The 19,085-nt window shown below is 43.4% G+C and overlaps 1 protein-coding gene across 1 annotated transcript; it reads left to right on the top strand.

The window, feature by feature from the left end:
- Window positions 1-10,333: 10,333 nt before the first annotated feature.
- LOC136534135 (inositol hexakisphosphate and diphosphoinositol-pentakisphosphate kinase VIP2-like) lies at window positions 10,334-16,821 on the top strand. Its single transcript, XM_066526602.1, has 8 exons — window positions 10,334-10,704; window positions 10,845-10,868; window positions 10,992-11,051; window positions 13,137-13,183; window positions 13,350-13,433; window positions 14,507-14,570; window positions 16,368-16,521; window positions 16,739-16,821. Exons 1-8 carry the CDS (start codon window positions 10,636-10,638, stop codon window positions 16,819-16,821), a joined length of 585 nt encoding a protein of 194 aa, XP_066382699.1. The 5' UTR covers window positions 10,334-10,635.
- The last annotated feature ends 2,264 nt before the right edge of the window (window positions 16,822-19,085 follow it).

Genomic DNA, 19,085 nt, shown 5'->3' with positions numbered 1-19,085 from the left:
GAATGAACTGTGCTGATTTGGCTCGGCCCCTGGTTGCTGTGGGTGGCCACGAGCAGTGTTTTGCGCGATAAGGCGCAAGGCTTCCTCCATTGTCCTTTGGCTCCCTAGGAACTGGGTAAAGAATTCCTGAGCAGATGGTGGCGGTGGGGGTGGCAAGTCATCATGGTTGCCATCCTGGCTGCTGCTAGCTCCAGCACGGGTGCGCGTCATCTGCGAAGTTGCAACAATAAGCGATTATTGGTCGATGCCAAGAGATTGCAGATGAATTAGGTACTCATGCCAAACTGAAATTACTGGAGAAAATTCTCAAAAGCACAATAAAAACAGAGGCATAATAATTCATTCTCGCAACATGACATCGCCAATTTGACCACTTATCGTGCTCATAACGCATGCAATTTAAAGCGTGATTACCGACAAGGAACTGGAATTGCATTAACGTTTACCCAAACGTGCGATTTAACATTACATGATAGTCTGGTTACTAATGCCAACTTGGAACTACTAGGTCCATTACATAAATAAAGGTGATACATTAGTCTTCCCACTACACGCTAAGCGATCTAATCCTCATCATGATCACTATCGAGGTCAGACGCAGAATCATCTCCTTCCCCAGGTTCTACTTCTTCTTCAGGTGCCACTTCTTCTTCTTCCTCGTACCCCTCTAGATCCATTTCTGCGGCTCCAGGTGGGACATAAGGGTGGAGCTGATTGTGCAGTAGATGAACCTCTTCATGCAGATTATCGTTGTATTCTTCCGCATTGGCCAACTGCTGTCCTAGCTCAAACTGTCGAGCCCTCAGGACATCTTCCCTGGACCAAGCTGCATTTCGCTGGTGAGTTAACCGAGTCATTTCTTCAGTGAGCCTCTCTATCTCGGCGTCGTGCTCCCTCTGAAGCTGACGTCGGTCTTCGCGGGCATGACCAAGAGCACCAGACACACGTCTGAGGCTACCTTCAACTCCATCTAACACTCTCATCACTGCGAACATGGCGCTCATGGCAGGGTTATCGCTGTTCTGCCCTTCTGCTGCACCAATCTCCAAAGATCTTCCTCTTGCCTGCTGCCATGAGTCAGTGGAGGGATTACCTCTTGGAAAGACTCCAACCATAGCGGCTGCCAGCTCCTGAGGAAAACGATCCATGATATCCCTCAGGATCCCAAAGGCTGCCCTGCCAGCTGCTTCTTCAGCAGTCCTGCCAGTCGACTCATAACACCAACCTGTCCACTCAGAATCGTCACCTCGGGGACGGACAATGGCCTCCACAGTAACTAAGAGACCTTCTCCCAACCGCTCATTTGCCCAAAAGTAGCAGGGGTTCCATTCCATCGGGATAACCTACATAGCTGAGCACTCTCCACAAGAGGGTAGGCATCCCAAACTCTCCAAGGAACGTGTGACGTTGACGGGTACGTGGAGCAAGCTGACGGCTAGGAGCTCTACCTCCGGTGGACTTGCGAGCAGTCTGCTTGGTGCGTGCCATCTGCACCATCAACATGTACCCTTTTGTGAGACAATGCCATAATGGATAAGAGTTACATAACCGAGTAAGAATTTTATAAGGGGAGGAACAAATGTGATTATGTGAATGGTGTTTAACATGATGCATGCTCGTGCCGTACGTCCTCACAAACTTAGGAAAAATTTGTTTCTAGCGGTAGACACGGTGGCATACATACGTTCTCTCATATAGATCGTAACTAGTCGAACTACACGTTTCGTTGTTAGTGTACCTGCATAAAATTTCATTTCAGCCCTAAACCCATAATGAAATATGCAGAATGTAATTGTAAATACTTTCATATATGTATCCCCATACATATACTTCCGTATCAATCTACCCAACAATAATTTAAACCCACAATTAAATACGTACCATGTACACATGCAAGCATGCATACATAGCCGTACCAAAGCTAACTCTTCCCGACCGCACGCTCACATCTTGCGGTCATACACTCATCTTACCTTGGCGTAGAGGCATTTGATCCATACATTACCACTCAAGTGAATGGCATCCATACTATAGCACGCCGTATGGACGACGAAGTAAAAACCCCCCATGTTAGTACTTAAATAGCCACCTAATAGTCCTTAATCTGGGCATAAGGAAAGTGATCATTGGCACACTTTAGATTTCAAATACCTATTAATTACTATTAGTTGCTAGGAAAAGGGTTTTGGAACACAAAAACTTTTGTTTTAAATACACTTGTGACAATTAACGTTGAATCCTGCTCTGATACCAGCTGTCGCGGAACCGACCAATTTATAAGAATACAAGTATAATGGCAATCCGCAAGCGGTCGCACTGTCATACTTGAACTCATATAAACCCGGTAGTCCTGTCGAGTACCACGACGGGTCTCGATAAACGATTTACAACAACCAAGATCGTACAGGATTCAACATACATGCCACATATTACATAAGGTTCGCAGATACTTTTCATCATCAGAGTACGAATAAAAAGTTATTACAAACTGAGTTTGGTAAACAAAGCGGAAGCAAATAAGTTCGAAGATAAAGTTTCCAACATAGTTTGATACAGTGCCAAGCCAGATCACGGTCCACAAAAGCAAGGATAGGAATTACTAAAGAAGCCTGCCCAAGGCTTACTCCTCATCCACAGCGGGATAGAAGCAACTCTTGCAATAACCATGATACACAGTGCCATCTGCAACAATGGGAAAATAAACCCTGAGTACGAGAAGGTACTCAGCTAGACTTACCCGTCATGAACTAGAAATAAAATGACTCCAAGGATTATGCAAGGCTGTATAAGTGGACGTAACTTGACAACATTTTGCGAAAAAGGCAATTAACCGTTGTACAATTGTGATTCTTTTATCAAGTTAATTATAACTATCCATTTCTAGATTAGCAACTATCCTATGCCAAACATGTGGTATATTATTTAGAATCATACAATAGTAACCATAGCAGGTATTGTAATTCCATATTCATTTGAACCATCATGTTTCATAATATAGTTGCTACGATGTTGGGACTAGCCAAGTTTCTCACTATCCGGGAGAGACGGCGATTCGAATCGATTTCAACCAGCTGGGAATTTATTCCTAACACAAACCCAGATCTATCAGCCACGATAGTCTTAGGTCACCTTTGGTGCAACTCAGGTACACATTTCGCGGGTCCGTACCGCGCCGCACAATCTGGAACACCAGATGCCAGGATGCTCAGGCCAAGCCTGCCCTTGGGCTCAGTCTGATCGTTCCTCGGAAGGAGCGCACAACAGAACGGTTCCCGGCCTGAGTTGAATTACTCGGCTTCGCGGTCGGAACGAGTTATCCGGCCAGCTAAGTGAGAGGTATGCGTTCAATCTTGTTAGAAGCGCCAACAACGGTACGGTCCTAAATCGACACAGATGGGGATAAGTCCACACCCAAGACCTCCATGCCTTGTTGCTTCCCTATCGACCTCCTGTCCGGTCTCAATTTACTTTTACCACATGGTTCTGTTCCACGATAGCAGATATAGCCAACCGTACTCCGGTATCCACCTATATCTCGCAGGTGACAGGACATCACCCGACTTCTACCGGTCTAAGCATGGCTAAGCATATATTCGATCCTGGACCTATACCGGTTAAAGGGTTAATATCTGGACAAGGAATGTACATGCATCAAGTGGTTTCATTCAACTCTTATAACCTAATGCATCAATCATAAATATGTAAGTAAACATTTGTAAATTACTGGGAGACTTATAATGCTCTGGGGCTTGCCTCGCAGAAAGGAAGTAGAGCGATGGCCAGGACACTCCAGAAGCTCTTCAGGGTTCTGCTCCATGCCTTCAGGAGCGGGGGCTTGCGGATTCTCCTGCGGGTTCCCTTCCTCTGCTTCTTCGAATTCCAGCAACGTGATCTCTTCCTCCGATCCTAGATGCATGAGTATGGTATGAGTATTACGAATGCATAATGTTAACAAGTGCATCGCGTTGTTTGAGTAGGTGCATATCTCTTCTCGATTACTACTTAACTATTTCTACAATGCATCGACTACACCATAACCAGCAGCTACTTGTTTCACTCATAACTGGAGTTCTACAAATTCAAAAACAGTGATCCTGGACTTTCTGGAAAGCTTATTAAATTCTCTACAACTTTGTTATTAACCATTTTTATAGTCTACACTTGTTTCAACATGTAACTCATTACATTCTAGAATCAGTCCAGAAATGACTTGACATGCAATATAAAGTAATAACACTTCTACTTTAGGTAATTATTCAAAATTTGACAACCTAGAACCTACCAACAGTTTTAGCATACCAAATACAGTTAAGATGATATAATGGTGAAGCCCAAACTATTTATTAAATTGCCTTTATTATTTTATTTAGATATCTAGGTTAAATAATAAATATATATCAAATGTGCTTAATAAATTCTCAAAATTTTACAGAGTCTTACTAATGCTATCAAAGGACCACTATAAAAATTTCGTGTTATTTTACTAAGTAGAACATTCTATATCAAAATAATAAGGAAGCAAGGCTTGAAATAGCATAAATGGAAAATCCTATTGAAAAGTGTCAAGCAACAGATTTCTTATTTTTCTTAACATCCATATGGTACTAGTATCACCTCCAACAAATTTCATGAATTTTGGACTCATAATTAATTTATAAAAATTCATGCAAGGATTAACTATTTATAAAAGAAAAATCTATAACTATAGATCTACCCATGCACTGGTCCTCAAATTTTTACCCAAGCTCATGTATGACAAGGATAGCCTACCACAAAAATTTCATAATTTTTGGAGCACAGGAACTTTAGATATAAAATAAACAAATTTGAATGCATTCAAAAGCACATTTCAATTCCTAATTTAAATCCCCAAAAATTTCTACTGTTGAACCCAAGAACATATTTTTCTTAAATACTACATTTCCTAAGCAACACAATCATATTTATTTCACAATTTTAGGAGCTACCAAACTAAAGATACAAAAATAACAAAACATACTTGAATCTGGAATTTTTGAACTATCCCTAAAACCTAGAGTCACTGACAGCAGGGACCCACTCGTCAGATGGACCCACCGGTCAGCGAGACCAAAACAGAGCTGGCGGCGCTGCTCGGCTGACGCGGCGAGAACTCGACGGCGGTGAGTTCGCCGGCGGTGACATCATCACTATACGACCTACATGACCTAGCGCGTTGATTGGTATACTTGGCCGGCCCTATCGTCGCCACCCGCGACGACGGCGGCGGCCATGGCGGAACGGCGGAGCTGGACCACGGCAAAACGCCGGTGACGACCTCGGTGGCCCGATCTAAGGCTCGGACGAGCATAAACTACCTAAGACGCACTCGACGCACTAGCTAACGCATGGAGAGGTGGACTGTGGCGCTCCGGCCACGGTGACGGGGCTTGCGGCGGAGCTCCGGCGAGCTTAAACGCGCGGCGATGGCTTACCCAGCTTGGTCAGCGAGCACGGGAGGGAGTAGTGGGTCGCTGGGGAGACGGAGGAGCTATGGTGGTGGTGCTGGAGTGGCTAGGCGCGGCTGCGCGCGGCTATGGCGACGGCGGGGCTCCGAGAGCTCGACGGCTGCTGCGGCGAGGAAGAAAAGCCGAGGCGAAGCAAATGGAGGCGCGGGATGGCTCGGGCGGGCGCTGGCGTGATGAAGGCGCGCTCGGGCGCGGCGTGGCCTGCGCGGACAGAGCGCTGGCGACGCGCGGCCGTCGCCGGGGACACGCGGCGCGCGATGTCTGAAGCCGGTCGGCCATTGACGTCGCGATTCAGTTCATCAGATAACGTGAAGCCGAGCCTGACGACGTACTTTCGTGGAGCTTGATCTTCTAATCCGTGACGTATTAGTGCACACAATCTACACCAAAGTTGTAGCTCTAAGTACCATCTGTAATTCATATAAAACGATCAAGACCTAATTCGCAACGATTAAGGAGGAAAATCGTGCTCAAAGTTGGCTTGTCAGGCTATCGGTGTTCACGACTTAGCAAAAATTTGCTAAGTGTAGAACTTGTGATTTCTCTGATTTTTGAAACCCAAATTCACACATGTTAGGAGCTGAATCAGTCAAAGGCCCAAAAATCAAAGTTGTTCCTTATGTCAAACACTACAACATTGCTTTAGTGAACTCCTCCATGCAAGGTCCCTAACACTTAGTTCAACTTTAGTCAAACATGTCACTTTGAAAACATGCTACATATACAAACCATGGCTAAATGACCAAACTAGCCCTAGCACTAAATACCAAAGTTGTTCCTAATGACATCCTAAGCATGTTAAAACAATTTGCAAGGTCATTTAAGCATTTCATGTAGTAGTCACTCATATAGCCATTCAGGTCAACACATGAAATATCACTTAAGTGCTGGATCATGAAATGTGGCCTTCATGAACAAGATTCTTTTTGTTAACCTAAGTATAGCTAAGGTGTTTTAGTGACCAACATTACCCACTTGCATTCATTTGTACAAGATCATATGCATATGTTCTAAGAAACACGAGATAACAAGTAATGTTTCATATGTTTCGATCAAATGTTTCAATTGTAAATGATGATTTAGGAATGCTTGATGCTCATGCTCATGTTATGCAAGCCAAGTTATGCAAGGCTAACACCCGAGGTGTTACACATGACACATTAAAGTAGTCGGTAGCACAATATCTCTTTATTTTTTCTCTAACCCTCCCCCCCTGAAAGTACACGGTACTCCTATCTTTTACGTCTTTAAGTTTTAAGTGATAAGTATGTAAAATTAACTTGTAAGGTGAAAAGGACATTAAACCTCACGTGACAAAAACGTAAAATAAGATAATTTATTTGCATATAGCATATATTTAGCAATGCTTTCCCAAAAAAAACTTACCGAGGTATGTTATGCATGGCTTTATATTTTCTTGTGGTTTCTTGACCAATATTTCTTCTCATATTGTTCCATATCAACTTATCATCGAGCACCGATAGAAAGCATCATACCATGGGTTTGGTTTGCATACAAACAACCGCCTACTATTTTATTTATCTAAGGATTTAAGATTCATGGGAAATTAATGATACCCGCACAAAAGTTTTATATAGCTAATGCATGTCCTAGATAGAACAAATGACCACTAGGTCTCTGCATGGATTACGTAATCCACTCATCCAAAACTCAATTCAACCCGTGAGAAGGTGTGATATATATATATATATATATATATATATATATATATACACACACACGCGCGCGCGCGCGGGGGGGGGGGGGCTCTACAAGTAGAAGTGTACTTGTACAAGTGGCCACTTAGATTCCACGTCCAGGAAAAAAATATTCCACTAATATGTATATCTTGTTGACAACATAAATACCACAATAACCACTTGTACATAAGACAAATGTACTCATGCAACCTTGCACCCATGGAAAGGTTGTGTGCCTCATGTTCCATCTAGCTGGTAAAAAAGGGGTCCGCCACATTAGCGTATCGAGGTGTAAAGAAGACACTCTTTTTTTTTTTTACCTTTTGAGTTTGGACATATCTAGGAAATCATGGCTGAGTGAGTGAGTGCTTGCTTTACTAGTGTAATTCACGAGTAGACTGAAGGAAAAATTCCACGTATGTTTTGTAATCGAGCAATACATGAATACTTCACCTATCCTGGAATACAAGGTATGAGAGCATTTAAATGTCGCAAATTATAAGGGACCCTAGGTGAATAAATCCTTCAAAAGACAACATTCACGTACATACTTACTATTAATGTCTATCACTAACTCAAATATGATAATCAAGAAGGATTATATGTTTTATTTGTTTTACCACATAATATATCATAAAAATGTTTAGATACTTTATATTTTAGGATAGAAGAAGTACACGTCATTAGATGTTTCCCTTTGCAGTAATCACAAATCCACAAATTAGAAGGAACATGCTAAAACTATTAAATTTGATTTTGTGAGAAAAGACAAAATAAAAGTGAATAACCTATTCACATGACAAAATGCTAATCGATATGTTGGCTTGAGCTCTTGGTAGGACTTTTTGCCAACAAAATGCCCTAGGACAATATGACAACACCAAGGCTGAAAACAATCGAAAATGATCTCCGATCGGTAAGCTCACCATATTTTTAATTTAAGTATGATATACAATAGTATTAAAAGAATTTTAAAACATCAAAATTTTAATTGTGATAAAATGAACAGTTATCATTCCTACATAAACAATTTCTTACAAATGGGATCTTTTATTTATGTTTTCAGCCCTATAACAGACCTCGTCCTACACAATACTCACTTATTTCCCTTGTATGTATAGGAGTACATGTTAAATCTTTCCCTTGCAGTAACTACAAATCGACAAATTAGATGGGATATGCTAAAACTATTAAAATTTATTTTATGAGGAGAGACAAAATAGAAGTGGATGACCTATGTACACCACAAAATAATCGACGTGCTGGCTTGAGCTCTTGGTAGGACCTTTTGCCAATAAAATGCCCTAGGATAAGATGGCAACACCAACGCTTTAAACGGTTGAAAACGATTTCCGATCGGTCGAAATTCACCATATTTTTAATTTAAGTATTCAATATATGTAAAATAAAACCTTGCTCCCACGGAAAGGTTGTGCCTCATGTTCCATCTAGCTGGTAAAAAAAGGGGTCCGCCACATTACCGTAGAGGTGTAAAGAAGACACTCTTTTCCAACCTTTTGAATTTGGATATGTCTAGAAAATCATGGCTGAGTGCGTGAGTGCTTGCTTTAGTGTTATTCACGAGTAGACTGAAGGAAAATCTCCACATACGTTTCATAATCGAGCAACACATGAATACTTCGCCTGTCCTATAAAATATAATGTATCTGAGCATTTAAATTTGCCACGGATTATAAGGGATCCTAAGTGAATAAATCTTCCAAAAGACAACATTCACATGCATACCTACTATTAATGTCTATCGCCAACTCAAATATGGGAATCAAGAAGGATTATATGTGTCATTTATTTTACCACATAGGAGTAATGCCATAAAAATGTTTAGATACCTTATATTATATTTAAGGATAGAAGGACCACGCATCAGATGTTTCCCTTGCAGTAACCACAAACCCACAAATTAGAAGGAACATGCTAAAACTATTAAAGTTGATTTTGTGAGGAAAGACAAAATAGAAGTGGATAACCTATGCACATGATAAAATGCTAATTGACGTGCTGGCTTGAGATCTTGGTAGAACTTTTTGCCAACAAAATGCCCTAGGACAATATGGCAACACCAAGGCTGAAACAGTCGAAAACGATTTCCGATCGGTAAGTTTAGCTTATTTTTAGTTTAAGTATGATATAAAAATAATACTAAAAGAATTTTTAAAACATCAAAATTTTAACTGTGATAACAGTGAAAAATGAACATTTATCATTCCTACTGAAACGATTTCTTATGAACAAGATCGTTTATTTTTGTTTTCAGCCCTACAACAGACCTCGGCCTACATGGTACTCCTCACTTGTTCCCTTGCATGAATAGGAGTACATGTTAGATCTTTCCCTTGCGGTAACTACAAATCGACAAATTAGATGAAATTGCTAAAACTATTAAAATTGATTTTGTGAGGAGATACAAAATAGAAGTGCATAACCTATGCACACCACAAAAATAGCCGACGCATTGGCTTGAGCTCTTGGTAGGACTTTTTGCCAATAAAATGCTCTAAGGATAAGATGGCAACACCAAAGCTATGTCGAAAATGATTTCCGATCGGTCGGAAGCTCATCATATTTACTCTTTGTAATTTAAGTATTCAATACAGTATAAAATAATACTGAAAGAAATTTAAAAACATTAAAATTTTAATACGATGGTAGTGAAAAGCAGACATTTATCATTTTTATTGAAAACAATTCCTTGTAAACGAGACCTTGTTTCTTTGTTCTCAGCCCTACAACAGACCTCGCCCCACATGGTATTCCTCACTTGATGCAATTTAGTCTTGGAGGAGTTAGAAACTCACAATGAAATCAAACTTATGAAATACTAGTACATGTGGTAGTGGCCATGTATCGAACAAGTAATTGCAGGATTATATCAACTCTACTGATGAGTAATAAAAAGTCTCTCTTTTTCTCGAAAAAAGTAGTGGCCACTACAAGTTTTAGCACCAAAGGTACATTTAACCCTTTTAACCTTTTTTCTATAAAAAAAGAGAAATCTTTCATAAAAAAGAAAATAAAAAAGAGAAATCTTTCATGAAAAAGAAAATAAAAAAAGAGAAATCCTTTTCCACGAGTCTTTCTTGCGTTTCCCTTTTCGTGTGCAAACGGCGTGAGCACACAGTATCGCAAACAAACTTGGCAATGGCAACTAGGCCAGAGGCCAGCCCACACTGTGGAGCCGATAACAGCCGCTCCACCTCTGCGCCGCGCCGCTCGAAGCCGCCCGCCCATCGCATCGCACTCGCACGAGACGAGACCGCCAATCCCGACCCCTGACCCGAACGCCGCCGCCGCCTACCCTTCCTGAACGCCCCCGACCAAACGCCTCTTATCCCCCCGGCATCAAAATCGCGCGAAATCTCTCCGGATTCGCGTGCGCGGGCTGTGGACAGATCGGGGGCGGAGGAGGCCAGGGCCCGGGACGGGTCGCAATGGTGGTGATGGAGGGTAATGGCGGCGCCGGCAAGATCACCATTGGCGTCTGTGTCATGGAGAAGAAGGTTGGGATCTTGACTCTCTGGTCTGTTGAGGTTTTTCTTTTTCTTCTCCTTGGTGGTTCACGGATTCTCGCGAACACATGGATGCTAGATGCTGTCTTGTCTTCCTGGTTATTGATCGATTCGTGTTCTTGCTCTTCCAGCGCGTGCGTCTCGATTTCCAGCGCGTACGTCTCGATTGGCCGGCTCTTGCTCCTGGATTTCTCAAAGAATGCGGGATGCGGGAGCTTCGTTGTTGCCTCTGGAACATGTCCTCGTCTGATCAAATTCTTAATTCTTCTTTTCTTCAGGTGTTCTCTTCTCCAATGGAGCAGATTCTCGAGCGGCTCCGCGCGTTTGGAGAATTCGAGGTGTGCAAGATCCTTCCTTTTGTCCCGTCCACGCTGCATTTCCCTTTCATATTACATCAGTTTGCAAAAAAGGTAGAAACCCGTGTGAGATTGAAGTTTGCCCGTGGGATGAGTAAATGGGTGGATGGCGTCTAATTGAACGTGATCTTTACTTTTCTTCTGAAAATTTCCATTGCGAGACATCCGTGAATCTTCGTGGATACCAATTTATTCTGAATCTTTTCGAATAGTACGTGTGGTCCCTATCAAAGTGGCCGCTTTTGTGGGTTGCACCCAGAACTTCCAGGATATGGCATATATGTCCCTGAATATGTACTTTTTTGGAGGACTAAATGGTCGCTGAATGATTCTTGTCATATTTTATTTTGGAGGACTATAATCTGTTCACTTGCTTTTAAAGATGGCAACGGCCCCCCGATACCCGACGGGGATTTGATTCATTAGGGGACGGGGATGGGATCATATCTTTACCCGCGGACATCTAAATGGACAAGAATCCATCCCCGACGGGTATAGCGGGTACGGGAACGTTCCCTGTTTACCCGTCCCCGTTACCCGTTGGGGAACCCGACTATTTGAGCTGTCATGCGAGTATTAGGCCCAAAGAAGCTCAACATAGGTATTTTAGTCCAAATCTGAACAATCATATATATAGTTTGTGTGTTCTAGGAATCCTAGTTCAATATTTTTCCTCACCATCTCCGCCAGCAGCACAAGCACGCCTGCCTCACGAGCGCTCGTGCCCCTCGCTTCCTCAGTTCGGTCTCTCTGCCACCTTTGCTCGTCCTCCTCGCAATCTTGCTCCTTCTCCTCGGCATCTCCGAGACTCCGACACTTATACCCAGGTGAAGAATAAACGTCTCCGATTGCAAAGCTGCGACCCTAAGTGTCCTTGTTTATTGGGTATGCAGTACCCGTCGGGTATCTGTTACCCGACCGATACCCGACGGGTACGGGGATGGGCAAGAATCTATACCCGAGACAGTTAACGGGGATGGGGACGGGATGAATTCTCCGTAGCGGGGAAGAGAAAGTTCCGGCGATACCCGACGGGTACATCCACGTTGCCATCCTTGCTTGCTTTAGGTCTTGTTTGGATGCCCATGTATTCATCTAAATCCACATGTGTTGAAGTGTATTGGAGTGGAATTGAACTAAATTCCATTCCATTCCACTCCAACATATGTGGATTGAGGTGTATACACGTCCATCCAAAAGGCCTCACTGATAGTTTGAGCACCGCATCAATTAAATTAGAAGTTTTGCACTTGAGTGGTCGATATTCTCATGATATTATGTGCCCAACGTTGACTCGTTGTACCATAAGCTGTGCATGTGGACCAGTATTTTTTATACTGTGTAGAACGCGATAAGATTTCCAACCTCTCGAAAACGATTATGCATTAGATTTGGTCTACTGCATATGCGTATACTATTAAATCTGTTAGACATACTGCTAATTCCTCTGACTTCTAGGGGACCACTGGTCACCTGGTTTTCCCCATTCATTCATTCATCAACGACTGCCTTGTAGAAAAAATATGCCAACTTTGTTTGATTACGGTATCCAATCTTCAGCACATGTTTCATTTCTTCATCCATGTTTCCATTCATGGATTGTTATATTACCTATGTTTATCTTGGTGCTTGGGAAGGTGCTAACTTTTTGTACATCATTAATGCTATTGTTGACTCTTACTTATTTTGCTTAGGTGCTCCAGGTCTTCACACCATATTTTTTTTTTCTGTATATAATATTATAATTTAATGTTAATTGACTCTGGTCACTATATATTTTATATCTAATTCTAATGATTCAAAATTCTCTTACCTATTTTGCTTCTCTTGCTTTGTTCCAGATCATCATAAATCAAACCTGTACCCTATGATTTATAATCTAAGCTTAACTAACTTGGGCTACTATATATTTTTGTTTCTAATAATTCCAATTATGTTCAGTGAACTTCATTTTATTAATTGAATGATGCTGAATTTCCTGTTGGGGTATAGTTGAGGGGTAAGAAGCTTTGTTACAGAAACATTTCAGACCAGCTGTCATTCTTCATTGTTTAACTTATTTTGCAGATTATAATATTTGGAGATAAGGTTATTCTGGACGATCCTATTGAGATGTATGTAATGAGAACTCAGGTTATTGATAACAATCATAATTCTTTTGTGCATAGGTTTATCTACATTCTTTGTGCAACAGTCTTGACCTAAGGCTATACGTACTGTTGTCTTACTGAGTTTAGGAAATGGGAGTAGTATCTTACCTATCCACCATTTTGTTTTCAGTTGGCCAAACTGTGATTGTTTGATTGCCTTCTATTCCTCCGGTTTTCCTCTGCAAAAGGTTCAAGCATATGCTGCTTTGAGAAGGTATGATTTTTATTTTCTATTGCTTTATAAATCTCTTTCAAATGGTAACTGTTCTTGTAACTACATCTCAGTTTTTTTAATAATGTATTAATGCTGAGGGAGAGAGGGACGTAGGGGCATCAGCATTTATTTGTTTGCTTTGCAAGCTTCTAATAACCTCATCCTTTGAGTGACCTATTTGTATTCAGTCTGCATATCTGTTTCCATACAACAAGCTTAATAAAGGAATAAAAGAATGAGACTCCTGTTGCTTAGTTTTGGGGCACAATTTGCAGTAGCTTTTTCCTTAGGAATGCAACTACTTCTGGGAAAGCAGTACTGTTGAGGAGGGCAACTATTAATATTTGGGGAGACAAACTATGTGCTTTTATGGGCACAACAGTTACCAGTTCAGAAATGCAACTGCTAGTTGAGTGGCTACTTTGTGTTTGGGTTAATAACCCTGCAAGTTGCCAATTGGCTGCGTCCCCCACCAAGTGATAATTTCTTTTCAACACCACATTGTTCCACCTAACCAGCAAGGCAACTATTGCCGATTCTCTAGTTGCAGAGATAACAACTAATGACTAACATTTAAGTTGGTCAAGTAGTGGATGTGTATTGCACACTCCTTGAAGGAGATATGATCACTTAAAAGTCATTATTCGAAGCTCCTTGTCTTAGACATGTTTGCAGTAGCATAAAACTAAAACTTTACTAATTCTTCCTATTCAATGATCTTTTGTCTTCTTTAGTCTTTTTATCTGTAAACATGCATACCCAATTAGTCAAATCTACATGATCATTGCATAGTTGACCCTTTCTATGTACTGGGTAATCCAAATTATCATTCATGACGACTCTTGGGGAATATGATTCAAATAAAAAAACAGTGAGGGAGTAGGCCATCCACGTATGAGCAATACCACTGGGAGTCTTTTCTGCCCTAATTTAATAAACTAACACTTAAAATGAAGTACTACCTTACATTCTCAGATGTGGAAACTTTATTTCTTAAGTGAATAGATGAGTTCTTTTCTGTAATTCTTCATATTCCAGTTAGTTTCCCTGACCTTGTTCTGCATGAACGGTAGGCCTTTTTTGGTGAATGAATTGGAGCCACAATACCTCCTCCATGACCGCAGAAAAGTCTACGAGGTATTGCTGTGGAATTCTTGTGTCTTCTATTGCACGCAGCTAAACTCATCCTTATCCTCTGTTCATATGCACTTATGTTTAACTTTCTATTTGTACACTATAATTGTGCTCAAAGCAGTAATCTTCTGCATGTTATCAAAATGGATAGGTGGTGTTTTTGTATAGACTAACCTTTTTTAGAAGTAATTCAGTAATGCAGGCAATGAGCATTTTAGATTACCATTGTTTCTCCCAACAATAGTCAGTAAATGGATATGTAGCACGACGACAAACTGTGAACATTTTTTTGATTAAATGTTTACGCTAAATTATCTCCGCGTAACTGATTATAGCTTTGCAGTTTTGATGACCATTGACTCCTTTGATAGACATCATTGAGAGTGAATTGCACAGTGAATCACTGGATTGCTTAACTGATTCAAGTAGGTCATGGAACTCCTAAACTGCATCTTTAGGCTACTTGTTTAAGTGTGTCACTCTAGATCATTAGCGTGCTAAGTCATGTATAACCAATGACATGACTTGTTGAGTTGAGCAATGCACAGGACACACAACTGGTTTCAATACAGGAACCTCAATAGACTAGAGGTAGCTAAACCTCTTGTCACAGGTTCACGTCCAGTTATGCACAGTTTTTTTCCTCGAACTACGCAGGAGAGCTGCGTGCCATTTCATTAAGATAGATAAAGAAAGTACAAAAGACTGAGAACAGAGGTCCAGCCCGATTACAACAGAGCAAAGAAAAGGACTGTGTTTGAAGCCCTTACTGAGATGCGATGGATCTCTGATATACAGGGAGCACTGACAGTGGTTGCCTTGACTGAATACCTCGGCCTATGGGACCTCCTTTCAGTTTTTGTACTGCAGCCAGAGGTAGAGGACTCACATACTTGGCAACTATCAGCTTCAGGAAAATACTCTGCAAAATCTGCATACGAAGGGCTGTTCATTGGTGCAGTTCAGTTCAGGCCATGGGAAAGAATATGGAAGAGCTGGGCACCTGGTAAGTGTAAATTCTTCATGTGGTTGGTTGCCCATAATAAGGCCATAACAAATGTTGGACAGCTGATCACCTTGCCAAGAGGGGGCTGCCACACCCTAAGGAGACAACCACTTGCTCATTTCATGTGTTTTCACTCAGCAACTGTGGTTCAACATCGTACAGAAGTTTGGTCTGCAGTCCCTGCCCCCTCAGCCTGGCGACATCTCCTTTAATGACTGGCGGAAAAGATCAGTTTCTAGAGTGGATGGTCAGATCAGAAAAGGTCTCAATTCTATCATAATTTTGGGGGCTTGGTCAATCTGGAATCACTGCAATTGCTGTGTGTTTGATGGGATTACCCCCAACCTGAGTGGTATTATGCTACTCATTAGAGGAGTTATTTTTTTGGAGTCTGGCTGGGGCTAGAGGAATTTCCCATCTCTTCGCTCTAGTGTCAAGTACAGACTATGGCTCTTTCTTGGTCGATGTCAAGTCTTTTACTGTAATAGGCTAGCAGTGTTTATTTGAGTGAGGTGCGGTGTGAGTGTGGTGTTGTTTGGGTTTCATACCCTTTTCTTCTTCTTAATATAATGATACACAGCTTTCCTGCGTGTTCGAGAAAAAAAATGAGGAAGACAAGTTTGGCAATCTACCTTGGAATTTACTGGTCTTAAGTATTATAATTGTTTATCAGTAATCGCAATGATTTCCTTAACTAATCCAATGTGTTGGTCTAAAAAATAATTGACCCAATGTATTAAGATGGCTTCTTATATATTCTCATTTTTTTCCTTTGAACAATTTGCATGCTTAAGCATCTGGAGAAGTATGGAATTCCTGTGCCCAGTTATGCTCTTGTCAATAGAGAATATTCGTACCAAGAGCTGGACTACTTCATTGAGCAAGAAGATTTTGTTGAGGTCCATGGGAAGCGGTTTTTGAAGCCTTTTGTGGAGAAACCTGTCAATGGTAATTCATCTATATATACATAATGTCATTGTAATATCTGCTATTTGCCTTATTGGATCTGAATGTTGTTTCCCTTGGTACCGTAATGTTTTTGTGTGGCCGAGGTATGAGAGTGGCGAAAGGGATATCTGTTATTGCACTACAGATAATTAATTTCTGATCACCTATGATGATCAAATAAATGTATTCTGATTTCTTTTTTTTGTGTTTTTAACAGGGGATGACCACCGAATAATGATATATTATCCTAGTTCTGCTGGCGGTGGAATGAAGGAATTATTCAGAAAGGTGAACTTCTGACTCAAAATTGTAGTCATTTAGGAGTAATTTGCTGAGAACCAGCTGTAGTTCTGCATTTGGCTTACTTTAATGGCCTATTTACCATTTTTTATTTCTAATGTACAAGTTGCTTTGCTACTTTAGCCATACACAAAAGTCTAAAGGTTCTTCATAATAACGATACTCCCTTGGAGTTTTATTTTTGTCATTTGAACAACTGTCTCTAAATTTCCTTTATTATTACTATATAGGAACTTGTCAAAATTTAGACATCCTGCATCCTTCAGGGATTTTAAAAATAACCTATTTGAACATTGTGGAATGGTTTGCCTTAGTCTGCCAGACTAACACCCACTATCTGATGGATAAGTCTGGATGCAGCATCTTAGTGGACAACATCTTAGCATCTTAGACTAGCATCTTGGCATATGCTTGACTGGCTAGCAGCCTATAAATATGTATCCCCAACCCCTCAGGTTAGTATGGCATTGAGAAATAAACCAGAAAATTGCCCCAACTCCTAGTGTCATCCTCTCTCGATGAGAGTAAGAATTCAACGACTAACAACTGGTATCGGAGTCGTACTATCCTGTAGCCTGAGCATCTCCTGCTCATCTCCTTTCCCAGCCGCGCAACAGCCCCAGCTGGGAGCAGCAGCAGCTCCGGCCGCTCCTGCTCACTCCTCTCCCTCTGCGCTCGTCTGAATCAGCCCTCTCCCCACGCAGCAGCCCCCCGGTAGTGCGTCATGTCCGCAGGGCAGTCTCAGCGCTCGGTCGCCTCGAGCACGCGGCGTCGGCAGGAGGCCGAACTTGCCGCGGCAGAGGAACGCGAGCGAGCGGCGGCAGAGACTGCTGCGGCGGCGGAAAGGGCGTCGAGGCTGGCAGCGGCGGAGCTGGCAGCAGCCAGAGCGGAGGCGGAAGCAGCGGCGGCGGCGGATGCAGCGCGTGCGGCGGCAGCAGAGGTCGAGGCTCTGCGCGGCAGCATCAGCAGCTTCGTTTCTACTGACGACGGTGCCGACGCGGACCTCGAGCTGCTGGGGAGGGAGGCAGCGCGAGCACGGGCGGCGCAGTGGGCAGCCGCGCACGCCCACGAGCGCGGCGGCAGCCCAGACAAGCGCGGACGCGCCGGCGGCGCTCCTGGAGGAGGCGTGCACGGCGGTGGCGCTCCTGGAGGAGGCGCGCAGGGCAACGGTGGCGGACGGGTCGATGGAGAGCGCGACCTTCACAGGCAGCGTGGCTCTCTCTCCCCAGATCGGTATCGTGGTTACCACGGGCTCCAGGCTGTTGTCAGGGACGTCGGCCTCGGCGGTGGGTGGCCTACCCTCACTAAGACCAACTACGTCGAGTGGGCTGCGGTGATGAGGGTAAAGCTCCAGGTGCGGCACATGTGGGAGGCAGTCCGGGACGGCGACGTCGACTACGACCAGGATCGACGGGCGCTGGATGCCCTCATCGCTGCAGTCCCGTCCGAGATGCAGTTCTCGCTTGCCAACAAGCGGACTGCCAAGGAGGTTTGGGACGCCATCGCTGCGGCACGCATCGGCAGCGACCGCGCCCGCAAGTCCACACTGCAGGCACTTCGCAAGGAGTGGGAGAACCTGGCCTTCAAGCCAGGTGAGGACGTTGATGACTTTGCTCTCCGTCTCAACACTCTGTTGCAGAAGATGATGCAGTTCGGCGATGACACCTACGGCGAGGAGAGCTGTCGAAAAGCTCTTCCGTTGCGTCCCCGAGAAGCACAAGCAGATGGCTCGCTCGATTGAGTCCCTGCTGGATCTCTCCACGATGTCGATCGAGGAGGCGATAGGTCGCCTCAAGGTCGTCGACAGCGATGAGCCACAGTCTCTCTCGGGGCCCATCACCACTGGCGGGAAGCTCCTTCTCACTCGGGAGCAGTGGACTGCCTGCCAAGGTGACCAGAAGAAGGGGGAGCCTTCTTCCGCGACAGGCGGCCGCAAGCGTGGCAAGCCGCGCAAGGCGCACAGAGACGCCCAGGCCGGGGCGCGAGGACGTGCCGAGGGTGATGCCCGCGGAGGCGCCCAGGGCGGCGCCGTCGGCAAGCACAAGCCGGCACGAGACGACACCTGTCGCAACTGCGGCCAGCTTGGCCATTGGGCCAAGGACTGTCGACAGCCACGACGCGGCCAGGCCCACGTCGTACAGGTGGAGGAGGAGCCGGCTCTGTTCATGGCACATGCAAGCATCGAGCTACCTCCAGCGGCACCGGCCGCAGCGGCTCTCCTCCACCTTGACGAGCCAAAAGCACACGCCCTCCACGGTGACGGC

The sequence above is a fragment of the Miscanthus floridulus genome, unplaced genomic scaffold, assembly GCF_019320115.1.
Source record: "Miscanthus floridulus cultivar M001 unplaced genomic scaffold, ASM1932011v1 os_1544_2_3, whole genome shotgun sequence".
Lineage (NCBI taxonomy): Eukaryota > Viridiplantae > Streptophyta > Magnoliopsida > Poales > Poaceae > Miscanthus > Miscanthus floridulus.
This window is presented reverse-complemented; position numbering and strand designations above follow the sequence as displayed.

Bases quoted from the DNA above. Each gene is read 5' to 3' on its own strand.
- LOC136534135 (XM_066526602.1), top strand. From the start codon at position 10,636: ATGGTGGTGATGGAGGGTAATGGCGGCGCCGGCAAGATCACCATTGGC. The intron at 13,184-13,349 runs GTATGTAATGAG...TTTTGTTTTCAG, and splicing joins CTGGACGATCCTATTGAGAT to TTGGCCAAACTGTGATTGTT. The intron at 16,522-16,738 runs GTAATTCATCTA...TGTTTTTAACAG, and splicing joins TGTGGAGAAACCTGTCAATG to GGGATGACCACCGAATAATG.